This window comes from Oncorhynchus keta, chromosome 2 (assembly GCF_023373465.1).
Source record: "Oncorhynchus keta strain PuntledgeMale-10-30-2019 chromosome 2, Oket_V2, whole genome shotgun sequence".
Taxonomy (NCBI): Eukaryota; Metazoa; Chordata; class Actinopteri; order Salmoniformes; family Salmonidae; genus Oncorhynchus; species Oncorhynchus keta.
Window position 1 is genome coordinate 10,797,346 of NC_068422.1, and position 13,399 is coordinate 10,810,744.

The window sequence follows — 13,399 nt, forward strand, 5'->3', positions numbered from 1 at the left end:
ACTGGATGCAGTCTATCACAGTGCCATCCGTTTTGTCACTAAAGCACCTTATACCACCCACCACTGCGACTTGTATGCTCTAGTCGGCTGGCCCTCACTACATATTCGTCGCCAGACCCACTGGCTCCAGGTCATCTACAAGTCCATGCTAGTTAAAGCTCCGCCTTATCTCAGTTCACTGGTCACGATGGCAACACCCATCCGTAACACGCGCTCCAGCAGGTGTATCTCACTGATCATCCCTAAAGCCAACACCTCATTTGGCCGCCTTTCGTTCCAGTACTCTGCTGCCTGTGACTGGAACGAATTGCAAAAATCGGAGACTTTTATCTCCCTCACCAACTTCAAACATCAGCTATCCGAGCAGCTAACCGATCGCTGCAGCTGTACATAGTCTATAGGTAAATAGCTCACCCTTTTTCACCTACCTCATTCCCATACTGTTTTTATACTGTTTTTATTTATTTACTTTTCTGCTCTTTTGCACACCAATATCTCTACCTGTACATGACCATCTGATAATTTATCACTCCAGTGTTAATCTGCAAAATTGTATTATTCGCCTACCTCCTCATGCCTTTTGCACACATTGTATATAGACTGCCCATTTTTTTCTACTGTGTTATTGACTTGCTAATTGTTTACTCCATGTGTAACTCTGTGTTGTCTGTTCACACTGCTATGCTTTATCTTGGCCAGGTCGCAGTTGCAAATGAGAACTTGTTCTCAACTAGCCTACCTGGTTAAATAAAGGTGAAATAAAAAAAATAAAATAAAATAAAAATTTGCACTCACTGTATGTAGGCTTGTTGTTTTCTTTTGTTCTACTGTCTTATTGACTATGTTTTGTTTATTCCATGTGGAACTCTTTGTTGTTGTATGTGTCAAATTGCTATGCTTTATCTTGGCCAGGTCGCAGTTGCAAATGAGAACTTGTTCTCAACTAGCCTACCTGGTTAAATAAAGGTGAAAAATAAAGAAATAAAAAGATAAGCTGAGCACTTGTTGGCTGCTTTTCCTTCACACTGCCGTCAAACTCATCCCAAACCATCTCAATTTGGTTGAGGTCGGGTGATTGTGGAGGACCAGGTCATCTGATGCAGCACTCCATCACTCCTTCTTGGTCAAATAGCCCTTACATAGCCTGGAGGTGTGCTGGGTCATTGTCTTGTTTAAAAACAAATGATAGTCCCACTAAGCGTAAACCAGATGGGATGACTTATTGCTGCAGAATGCTGTGGTAGCCATGCTGGCTAACTGTGCCTTGAATTCTAAATAAATCACAGACAGTGCCACAAGCAAAGCACAATCACACCTCCTCCTCCATGCTTCACGGTGGGGCCCACACATGTGGAGAGCATCCTTTCACCCACTCTACGTCTCACAAAGGCACGGCAGTTGGAACCAAAAATCTCAAATTTGGACTCATCAGACCAAAGGACAGATTTCCACCAGTCTAATGTCCATTGCTTGTGTTTCTTGGCCCAAGCAAGTCTCTTCTTCTTATTGGTCTCCTTTAGTAGTGGTTTCTTTGTAGTAATTTGACCATGAAGACCTGATTCATGCAGCCTCATCTGAACAGTTGAACTGTTACTTGAACTCTGTAAAGCATTTTATTAGGGCTCCAATCTGAGGTGCAGTTAACTCTCATTAACTTATCCTCTGCAGCAGGGGTGACTCTGGGTCTTCCTTTCCTGTGGTGGTCCTCATGAGAGCCAGTTTCATCATAGCCCTTGATGGTTTTTGCGACTGCACTTGAGGAAACGTTCAAAGTTCTTCAAATGTTCCGGATTGACTGACCTTCATGTCTTAAAGTTATTGATGGACTGTCATTTCTCTTTGCTTATTCGAGCTTATCTTGCCATATTATAGACTTGGTCTTTTACTTGGTTGGAACCCTACACATCTGATTGGCTCAAACACATTAAGAATGAACTTTTAGGCCTCCCGGGTGGCGCAGTGGTTAAGGGCGCTGTACTGCAGTGCCAGCTGTGCCACCAGAGGCTATGGGTTCGCGCCCAGCCTCTGTCGTAAACGGCCGCAACCGAGAGGTCCGTGGGGCGACGCACAATTGAACCAGAACTTCTTCTTTAAGAGGCTCCTCTGTCCTCCGCTCGTTACCTGTATTAATGGCACCTGTTTGAACTTGTTATCAGTATAAAAGACACCTGTCCACAATCTCAAACAGTCACACTCCAAACTCCACTATGGCCAAGACCAAAGAGCTGTCAAAGGACACCAGAAACAAAATTGTAGACCTGCACCAGGCTGGGAAGACTGAATCTGCATTAGGTAAGCAGCTTGGTTTGAAGAAATCAACCGTGGGAGCAATTATTAGGAAATGGAAGACATACAAGACCACTGATAATCTCCCTCGTTCTGGGGCTCCACCCAAGATCTCACCCCGTGGGGTCAAAATGATCACAAAAACGGTGAGCAAGAATTCCAGAACCACACGGGGGGGACCTAGTGAATGACCTGCAGAGAGCTGGGACCAAAGTAACAAAGCCTACCATCAGTAACACACTACGCCGCCAGGGACTCAAATCCTGCAGTGCCAGACGTGTCCCCCTGCTTAAGCCAGTGCATGTCCAATCCCCGTCTGAAGTTTGCTAGAGAGCATTTGTATGATCCAGAAGAAGATTGGGAGAATGTCAGATGAAACCAAAATATAACTTTTTGGTAAAAACTCAACTCGTTGTGTTTGGAGGACAAAGAATGCTGAGTTGCATCCAAAGAACACCATACCTACTGTGAAGCACGGGGGTGGAAACATCATTCTTTGGGGCTGTTTTTCTGCAACGGGACCAGGACGACTGATCCGTGTAAAGGAAAGAATGAATGGGGCCATGTATCGTGAGATTTTGAGTGAAAACCACCTTCCATCAGCAAGGGCATTGAAGATGAAACTTGGCTGGGTCTTTCAGCATGACAATGATCCCAAACACACCGCCCGGGCAGCGAAGGAGTGGCTTTGTAAGAAGCATTTCAAGGTCCTGGAGTGGCCTAGCCAGTCTCCAGATCTCAACCCCATAGAAAATCTTTGGAGGGAGTTGAAAGTCTGTGTTTGCCAGCAACAGCCCCAAAACAGCACTGCTCTAGAGGAAATCTGCATGGAGGAATGGGCCAAAATACCAGCAACAGTGTGTGAAAACCTTGTGAAGACTTACAGAAACCATTTTGAGATAAACTTTTGTTATTGACCAAATACTTATTTTCCACCATAATTTGCAAATAAATTCAAAAAAATCCTACAATGTAATTTCTGGATTTTTTGTTGTTGTCATTTTGTCTGTCATAGTTGAAGTGTACCTATGATGAAAATTACAGGCCTCTCTCATCTTTTTAAGTGGGAGAACTTGCACAATTAGTGGCTGACTAAATACTTTTTTGCCCCCCCAAGAATGAACTTTTAACAATGCACACTCATTAATTGAAATGCATTCCAGGTGACTACCTCATGAAGCTGGTTGAGAGAATGCCAAGAGTGTGCAAAGCTGTCATCAGCTTTGAATAAGTAGGTGTGTCCAAACTTTTGACTGATACTGTAAATACAAACTATACATTGTTATCTAAATATGTATATTGTATATTATGAAGCCTACATAACATATATACAAGCACTTCATATTAGAGATACATAGAGCTACATAGAGCTTTATGACTGTGTTCCTGCCAGATCATGGATTTGTTGATGAAGGGTAATAAGCAGCGTACCCAGGAGCCCACGGCAGCCAACCAGACTTCGTCCCGGTCCCATGCCGTGCTGCAGGTGTCGGTCAGGCAGACGAGCCGCTGTCGAGACCTTCTACAGGAAGTCCGCTTCGCCCGCCTTTTCATGATCGACCTTGCCGGCTCAGAACGAGCCTCACAGGTGCGGAACACTATGTGTGTGTAGGGGTGTGTGTATGAGTATGGTGTAGGGGTGTGTGTGTGTGTTTTTTCACTTGTTATGGTCTGTTACTTGTGTCCATAATATAGCATCACAGTCTCCTTCCAGACATTCCAGTGTGTGTGTGTGCGTTTGGGGGGGGAGCTCTAAGCCCTATATTTGTACTAAAACCCATAGGTCCCTGATCAGACGTAGTGTACTATGTAGGGAATAGGGTTTATAGGACACTTTAATAAAGGCCCTTCACAGTGTAAGAACAATGGATTTACACTGTAGACCATTAAGGGGTTAATGTCCCTATAGTTGACCGTCTATCAGAGTCTTCTTTAAGACAAAATGGATGATATCATTGATTTTATTTAACTTGGCAAGTCAGTTAAGAGCAAATTCTTATTTACAATGACGGCCTACCAAAAGACAAAAGGCCTTCTGCGGGGACAGGGGCCTGGGATAATAAAATTAATAAATATAAACAATATAAATACAGGACAAAACACACAACACAACAAGAGAGACAACACTACACTACATAAAGAGAGACCTAAGACAACAACATAGCAAGGCAGCAACACATGACAACTAGAGATCGACCGATTATGATTTTTCAACACCGGCAAAAGGTCGCAAAGTTCAAGGGGGCCGAATACTTTCGCAAGGCACTGTATTTAGCCTTGAAAAAAACAATGAAACATGTTCAATTTTGTTGGGAAAAAAACAAAGTGTTGGAGAATAAAGTAAAAGTGCAATATGTGCCATGTAAAAATGCTAACGTTTAAGTTCCTTGCTCAGAACATGAGAACATATGAAAGTTGGTGGTTCCTTTTAACATGAGACTTCAATATTCCAATGTAAGAGGTTTTAGGTTGTAGTTAATATAGTATTTCTTGGACTATTTCTCTCTATACCATTTGTATTTCATATTCCTTTGACTATTGGATGTTCTTATAGACACTTTAGTATTGCCAGTGTAACAGGATAGCTTCCGTCCCTCTCCTCGCCCCTACTTGGGCTCGAACCAGGAACACATCGACAACAGCCACCCTCGAAGCATCATTACCCATCGCAAGGCGAACAACTACTCCAAGTCTCAGAGCGAGTGACGTTTGAAACGCTATTAGTGCGCACCCAGCTAACTAGCTAGTAATTTCACATCAGTTACACCAGCCTAATCTCGGGAACTGATAGGCTTGAAGTCATAAACAGCACAATGCTTGAAGCATTGTGAAGAGCTGCTGGCAAAACGCACAAAAGTGCTGTTTGAATGAATGCTTATGGGCCTGCTGGTGCCTACCATCGCTCAGTCAGACTGCTCTATCAAATCATAGTGTCACGATCGTCGTATGGGGACCAAAGCGCAGGGTGGTTAGAATACAGGAAGGAAGAAGAACATTTAAACAAAACAACAAAACGATAAGATGAACGTGACCGCTATATAAACAATGTGCTAACGTGCAACATAACATAGACAATAACCCACGAAATACCCAAAGAAGATGGCTGCCTAAATATGGTTCCCAATCAGAGACAACGATAAACACCTGCCTCTAATTGAGAACCAATCTAGACAACCATACACCAACATAAACACCTAGATTAAATAAATCTACAAAAACTCCTAGACAGTGCAAAACACCCTAGAATAAGACAAAAACACACATATCACCCATGTCACAACCTGACCTAACCAAAATAATAAAGAAAACAAAGAATACTAAAGTCAGAGCGTGACAGTACCCCCCCACAAAGGTGCGGACTCCGCCCGCAAAACCTAATCTAAAGGGGAGGGTCCGGGTGGGCTTCTTTCACGGCGTAGGCTCGGGTGCTGGACGTGGACCCCACTCCACCATAGTCTTAGTCCTGCTTTTGTGGCCTCATAGGAACGGCGACCCTCGCCGCCAACCTAGGACTGGCAACCCTACTAAAGGGCCCCACTGGACTGAGAGGCAGCTCCGGACTGAGTGGCAGCTCCGGACTGAGTGGCAACTCCGGACTGAGTGGCAGCTCCTGACTGAGTGGCAGCTCCGGACTGAAGGGTAGCTCCGGACTGAGGGGTAGCTTCAGGCTGGCTGACGGCTCTGGCAGCTCCTAGCTGGCTGACGGCTCTGGCAGGTCCTGGCTGGCTGACGGCTCTGGCAGCTCCTAGCTGGCTGACGGCTCTGGCAGGTCCTGGCTGGCTGACGGCTCTGGCAGGTCCTGGCTGACTGACGGCTCTGGCAGGTCCTGGCTGACTGACGGCTCTGGCAGCTCCTGGCTGACTGACGGCTCAGGACAGACTGGCCGCTCTAGCAGCTCAGGACAGACGGGAGACTCTAGCAGCTCAGGACAGACGGGAGACTCTAGCGGCTCAGGACAGACAGGAGACTCTGGCGGCTCAGGACAGACGAGAGACTAGCAGCTCAGGACAGACGAGGCGAACTGTAGGCCTGGTACGTGGTGCCGGCACTGGTGGTACTGGGCCGAGGATATGCACCTCAGGGCGAGTGCGGGGAGGAGGAACAGGGAGAACTGGGCTCTGGCGACGCACAGGAAGCCCGGTGCAGGGGGCTTCCACCGGAGGGCTGAAGCGTGGAGATGGCACCGGATAGACCGGACCGAGAAGGCGCACTGGAGATCTGGAGCACCGAGCCTGCCCAACCTTACCTGGTTGAATGCTCCCCGTAGCCAGGCCAGTGCGGCGAGGGGGAATAGCCCGCACTGGGCTGTGCAGGCGAACCGGGGACACTTTGCGTAAGGCTGGTGCCATGTATGCCGGCTCGAGGAGACGCACTGGAGACCAGATGCGTAGAGCCGGCTTCATGGCACCTGGCTCGATGCCCACTCTAGCCCGGCCGATACGAGGAGCTGGAATGTACCGCACCGGGCTATGCACACGCACCTGGGACACCGTGCGCTCCACCGCATAACATGGTGCCTGCCCGGTACGACGCCCTCTCTCTCCACGGTAAGCACGGGGAGCTGGCGCAGGTCTCCTACCTAACTTCGCCACACTCACCGTGTGCCCTCCCCCAATACATTTTTGGGGCTGCCACTCAGGCTTCCAGCCGCGCCGCCGTGCTGCCTCCTCATACCGGCGCCTCTCTGCTTTCGCTGCCTCCAGCTCTGCTTTTGGACGGCGATATTCCCCTGGCTGTGCCCAGGGTCCTTTGCCGTCCAGAATCACCTCCCAAGTCCAGAAGTCCTTTGATTGCTGCTGTTGTCCGTTACCACGCTGCTTGGTCCATTGTTGGTGGGTTATTCTGTCACGATCGTCATATGGAGGGGACCAAAGCGCAGCGTGGTTAGAATACATTCTTCTTTATTCCAGAAAGAACACGAAAAACACCTAAACAAAACAACAAAACGATAAGATGAACGTGACCGCTATATAAACAATGTGCTAACGTGCAACATAACATAGACAATAACCCACGAAATACCCAAAGAAGATGGCTGCTTAAATATGGTTCCCAATCAGAGATAACGATAAACACCTGCCTCTAATTGAGAACCAATCTTGGCAACCATAGACCAACATAAACACCTAGATGAAAACAACCCCATAAATCTACAAAAACCCCTAGACAGTACAAACACCCTAGAATAAGACAAAAGCACACATATCACCCATGTCACACCCTGACCTAACCAAAATAATAAACAAAACAAAGAATACTAAGGTCAGAGCGTGACAGTACCCCCCCACAAAGGTGCGGACTCCGCCCGCAAAACCTAATCTAAAGGGGAGGGTCCGGGTGGGCTTCTTTCACGGCGTAGGCTCGGGTGCTGGACGTGGACCCCACTCCACCATAGTCAGCTCCAGACTGCGTGGCAGCTCCGGACTGAGTGGCAACTCCGGACTGAAGAAAACAAAGAATACTAAGGTCAGGGCGTGACACATAGACTTAATTATAACATAATAACACACAGAAATACGAGCCTTTGGTCATTAATATGGTCGAATCTGGAAACTATAATTTCGAAAACAAAACGATTATTATTTCAGTGAAATATGGAACCGTTACGTATTTTATCTAACGGGTGGCATCCATACGTCTAAATGTTCCTGTTACATTGTAAAACCTTCAATGTTATGTCATAATTACGTAAAATTCTGGCAAATTAGTTCGCAACGAGCCAGGCTGCCCAAACTGTTGCATATACCCTGACTCTGCGTGCAATGAACGCAAGAGAAGTGACACAATTTCGCCTGGTTAATATTGCCTGCTAACCTGGATTTCTTTTAGCTAAATATGCAGGTTTAAAAATATATACTTCTGTGTATTGATTTTAAGAAAGGCATTGGTGTTTATGGTTAGGTACATGTTGGAGCAACGACAGTTATTTTTCACGAATGCGCATCTTATCGATTATATGCAATGCAGGACACGCTAGATAAACTAGGAATATCATCAACCATTTGTAGTTAACTAGTGATTATGATTGATTGATTGATTGTTTGTTTTTTATAAGATAAGTTTAATCCTAGCTAGCAACTTACCTTGGCTTCTTACTGTATTTGCGTAACAGGCAGGGTCCTCGTGGAGTGCAATGAGAGGCAGGTGGTCAGAGCGTTGGACTAGTTATCTGTAAATTTGCAAGATTGAATCCCGGAGCTGACAAGGTACAAATCTGTCGTTCTGCCCCTGAACAAGGCAGTTAACCCACCGTTCCTAGGCCATCATGTAAAATAAGAATGTGTTCTTAACTGACTTGCCTAGTTAAATAAAGGTGTTAAAAAAGATTTTTAAATCGGCAAAATCGGTGTCCAAATATACCGATTACCGTTTGTTATGAAAACTTAAAATCGGCCTTAATTAATTGGCCATTCCGATTAATCGGTCGACCTCTAATCACAACACAGCATGGGAGCAACACAACATAACAACAACATGATAGCAGCACACAACATGGTCAAATCAAAACAAATTGTATTTGTCACATACACATGGTTTGCAGATGTTAATGCGAGTGGAGTGAATTGCTTGTGCTTCTATTTCCGACAATGCAGTAATGTCCAACGAGTAATCTAACCTAACAATTTCCCAACAACTACCTTATGCACACAAGTGTAAAGGAATGACTAAGAATATGTACATAAAAAATATATGAATGAGTGATGGTGGCAAATCTTATTGCCGAATGGTAAAGAACGTCTACCCGCTCGAGAGCACCCTTACCTGCCGATCTATAAATTATGTCTCTGTAATCTAGCATGGGTAGGATTGTCATCTGAATCAGGGTTAGCTGAGGTGGGGTGAAAGAGGAAGCGATTACGATAGAGGAAACCAAGTCTAGATTTAACTTTAGCTTGCAGCCTCAATATGTGCTGAGAGAAGGACAGTGCACCATCTAGCCATACTCCCAAGTACTTGAATGAGGTGACTACCTCAAACTCTAAACCCTCGTTAATCCACCTGTCTTGTCAGATTTTGAAAATATGCTTTCCAGAGAAAGCAATCCAAGCGTTTGTGTAAGTTTATCGATCACTAAACAAAACATTATGAACACCTAGCATCAAAGTAGCTTGGTCGCGAAAATCAGAAAAACAATAAAATTAATCGATTACCTTTGATGATCTTCGGATGTTTTCACTCACGAGACTCCCAGTTACACAATAAATGTTCCTTTTGTTCCATAAAGATTATTTTTATATCCAAAATACCTCCGTTTGTTTGGCGCGTTATGTTCAGAAACCCACAGTCACGACAACTCAGATGAAAATTCCAAATAGTATCCGTATTGTCCACAGAAACATGTCAAATGTTTTATAATCAATCCTCAGGTTGTTTTTAAAATATATAATCGATAATACACTGCTCAAAAAAATAAAGGGAACACTTAAACAACACAATATAACTACAAGTCAATCACACTTCTGTGAAATCAAACTGTCCACTTTGGAAGCAACACTGATTGACAATAAATGTCACATGCTGTTGTGCAAATTGAATAGACAACAGGTGGAAATTATAGGCAATTAGCAAGACACTCCCAATAAAGGAGTGGTTCTGCAGGTGGTGACCACAGGCCACTTCTCAGTTCCTATGCTTCCTGGCTGATGTTTTGGTCACTTTTGAATGCTGGCGATGCTTTCACTCTAGCGGTAGCATGAGACGGAGTCTACAACCCACACAAGTGGCTCAGGTAGTGCAGCTCATCCAGGATGGCACATCAATGCGAGCTGTGGCAAGAAGGTTTGCTGTGTCTATCAGCGTAGTATCCAGAGCATGGAGGCGCTACCAGGAGACAGGCCAGTACATTAGGAGACGTGGAGGAGGCCGTAGGAGAGCAACAACCCAGCAGCAGGACCGCTACCTCTGCCTTTGTGCAAGGAGGAGCAGGAGGAGCCCAACACCGTGCAGGACGTTTGGCATTTGCCAGAGAACACCAAGATTGGCAAATTCGCCACTGGTGCCCTGTGCTCTTCACAGATGAAAGCAGGTTCACACTGAGCACATGTGACAGACGTGACAGAGTCTGGAGACGCAGTGGAGAACGTTCTGCTGCCTGCAACATCCTCCAGCATGACCGGTTTGGCGGTGGGTCAGTCATGGTGTGGGGTGGCATTTCTTTGGGGGGCCGCACATCCCTCCATGTGCTCGCCAGAGGTAGCCTGACTGCCATTAGGTACCGAGATCAGATCCTCAGACCCCTTGTGAGACCATATGCTGGTGCGGTTGGCCCTGGATTCCTCCTAATGCAAGACAATGCTAGACCTCATGTGGCTGGAGTGTCAGCAGTTCCTGCAAGAGGAAGGCATTGATGCTATGGACTGGCCAACCCGTTCCCCAGACCTGATTCCAATTGAGCACATCTGGGACATCATGTCTCGCTCCATCCACCAACATTGCACCACAGACTGTCCAGGAGTTGGCGGATGCTTTCGTCCAGGTCTGGGAGGAGATCCCTTAGGAGACCATCCGCCACCCCATCAGGAGCATGCCCAGGCGTTGTAGGTAGGTCATACAGGCACGTGGAGGCCACACACACTACTGAGCCTCATTTTGACTTGTTTTAAGGACATTACATCAAAGTTGGATCATGGTTTTCCACTTTAATTTTGAGTGTGACTCCAAATCCATACCTCCATGGGTTGTTGAATTAATTTCCATTGATCATTTTTGTGTGATTTTGTTGTCAGCACATTCAACTATGTAAAGAAAAAATAATTTAATAAGAATATTTCATTCATTCAGATCTAGGATGTGTTATTTTAGTGTTCCCTTTATTTTTTTGAGCAGTGTATATCAACCGCGACTGTCTTTTTCAGTAGGAGAGGGAGAGACAATGGCTGCCCAATCTCTGTTGCGCAAGCAAAACTCATGCGAACACCTGACGCAATGTTATCTTTCTCGCTCATTTTTTCAAAATAAAAGCCTGAAACTATGTCTAAAGACTGTTGACACCTTCAGGAAGGTCTGGTTGATATCCCTTTAAATGGAGCAAAGGCAGGCTATAGAACATGGAGCTTTCAAAATAGAAGCCACTTCCTGGTTTGATTTTCCTCAGGTTTTCACTTGCAATATCAGTTCTGTTATACTCACAGACAATATTTTGACAGTTTTGGAAACTTTAGAGTGTTTTCTATCATAATCTGTCAATTATATGCATATTCTAGAATATGGGCCTGAGAAATAGACCATTTATTTTGGGAACGTTATTTTTCCAAACATAAAAATAGTGCCCCCTAGCTGAAAGAGGTTAAATAAAGGAAAAATTGTGGCTTCCTTCCAAGCAATAAGAACCTCCCTAGAAAGGAGAGACAGGCTTGGCGACGATAGGGGCAGCAACCTTATGACCCAGATGTTTTTTTGGGGTCAAGTTTAAGGAGCTCATTTGGCACCTCAGATTCAGTCACTGCCTGCAGGGAAAAAGAGGGAGAAGCATCAGGGATAGTCGCTTTGGAAGGGGTGGGAGATGAGGAAATGTTGGACGGGCAAGCAGGCATGGCTGAGTCAAATAGGAATCCTGACTTAATGAAGTGATGATTAAAGATCTCAGCCATGTGCTTCTTGTCAGTAACAACCACATCATCAACATTAAGGGACATGGGCAGCTGTGAGGAGGGTTTATTCTCCAGGTCTTTAACCATTTTCTTGAACTTCTTGGGGTTAGAACTGCTCCTTTAAGTAACTAACTTTGGCCATCCGGATAGCCTGAGTGCACTTATTTCTCATTTGTCTGTACTATAGCCAGTCAGCTTGAGTATGTGTGTGCCGAGCCTTTCTCCAAATGCAATTCTTGAGGTGGAGTAACTCTGCAAGATCATGGTCGAACCAGGGGATCATTTTCTTCATGGGGGCGTGTTTGTTCATCTCTCTTGGGTAGGGGGCAGTATTTTCACATCCGGATGAAAAGCATGCCCAAAGTAAACTGCCTGTTACTCAGGCCCAGAAGCTAGGATATGCATATATTTGGTCGATTGGGATAGAAAACACTCTAAAGCTTCTAAAACTGTTAAAATAATGTCAGAACTGATATGGCAGGCGAAACCCCAAAGCAATTCAGCCTACCACTATTTTCAATGGCTGTCACTTTTATTATAAGTCCTCACAGATTGCAGTTCCTAGGGCTTCCACTAGATGTCAACAGTCTTTAGAATGGGTTTCAGGCTGGTTTTTGGAAAAATGAGCCAGAAATTGTAGTTTTTCTAGGTGGCTCCCATTTTGGCTGTAGTGTTTCCAAGCGTATGAATGAGAGCATTTTTGGTATTTTTCTCCGGTAAAGACAATAACAGTTCTCTGTCTTAAATTGTATTGTTTATTTGCGTATAAGGGTACCTAAGGTTTGATTATAAACGTTGTTTGACTTTTTTGGAAAAGTTTATTAGTAACGTTTGGGTGTTTTGATGGAGGGAAACTGGGTGGATTATTGACCAAAGCTCGCCAGCTAAACTGAGTTTTTATGACATATAGAAGAAGCACATTATCGAACAAAATGACTATTTGTGATGTAACTGGGACCTTTTGGAGTGCCAACAGAAGAAGATCATCAAAGGTAAGTCATTTATTATATCGCTATTTCTGACTTTCGTGTCACACCTGCCTGGTTGAAATATGTTTTTCATGGTTTTGTATGCGGGACACTGTCCTCAGATAAGACGCCACCGGCCCACCTGCCCATAAGAAGTTAACAACACCACTGAAAATATCAAAAAAGAAGATCCAAAAGTCTTTGACAGAGGGGATCAAACTGATTCTATACCATTTTACAGAGGCCAGTTCATGAAGGAAGGCTTGCTAATTCAAGTTTTTTTAGCAAGCGTCTATGTGAAATCAGGACAGGTCGTTTTACTAGGCAGGCACTACGAACACAGAATGTAAAACAGTGATCACTAAGATCATTACAGAAAACACCAGACTGATACCTATCAGGATTATTTGTGAAGATAACATTGAGGAGAGTAGCCTTTTCTGGGTGTTTGGAGTCATACCTTGTGGGATTGGTAATAATCTAAGAAAGATTTAGGGAGTCCCATCGCTTTATGACTTGGTCAGGTGGTTTAAGCATGTCCCAGTTTAGGTCACC

General features: G+C 44.9%; 1 protein-coding gene across 2 annotated transcripts in view; it reads left to right on the forward strand.

Moving 5' to 3' along the window:
• Nucleotides 1-13,399, forward strand: part of LOC118373360 (kinesin-like protein KIF19) — a 156,827-nt gene that overhangs the window by 88,179 nt on the left and 55,249 nt on the right. For both annotated transcript variants that reach the window (XM_052471461.1, XM_052471462.1), the window contains exon 6: nucleotides 3,680-3,874. In XM_052471461.1, coding sequence (XP_052327421.1) covers nucleotides 3,680-3,874 — 195 coding nt within the window. The remainder of the gene's footprint in view (nucleotides 1-3,679; nucleotides 3,875-13,399) is intronic.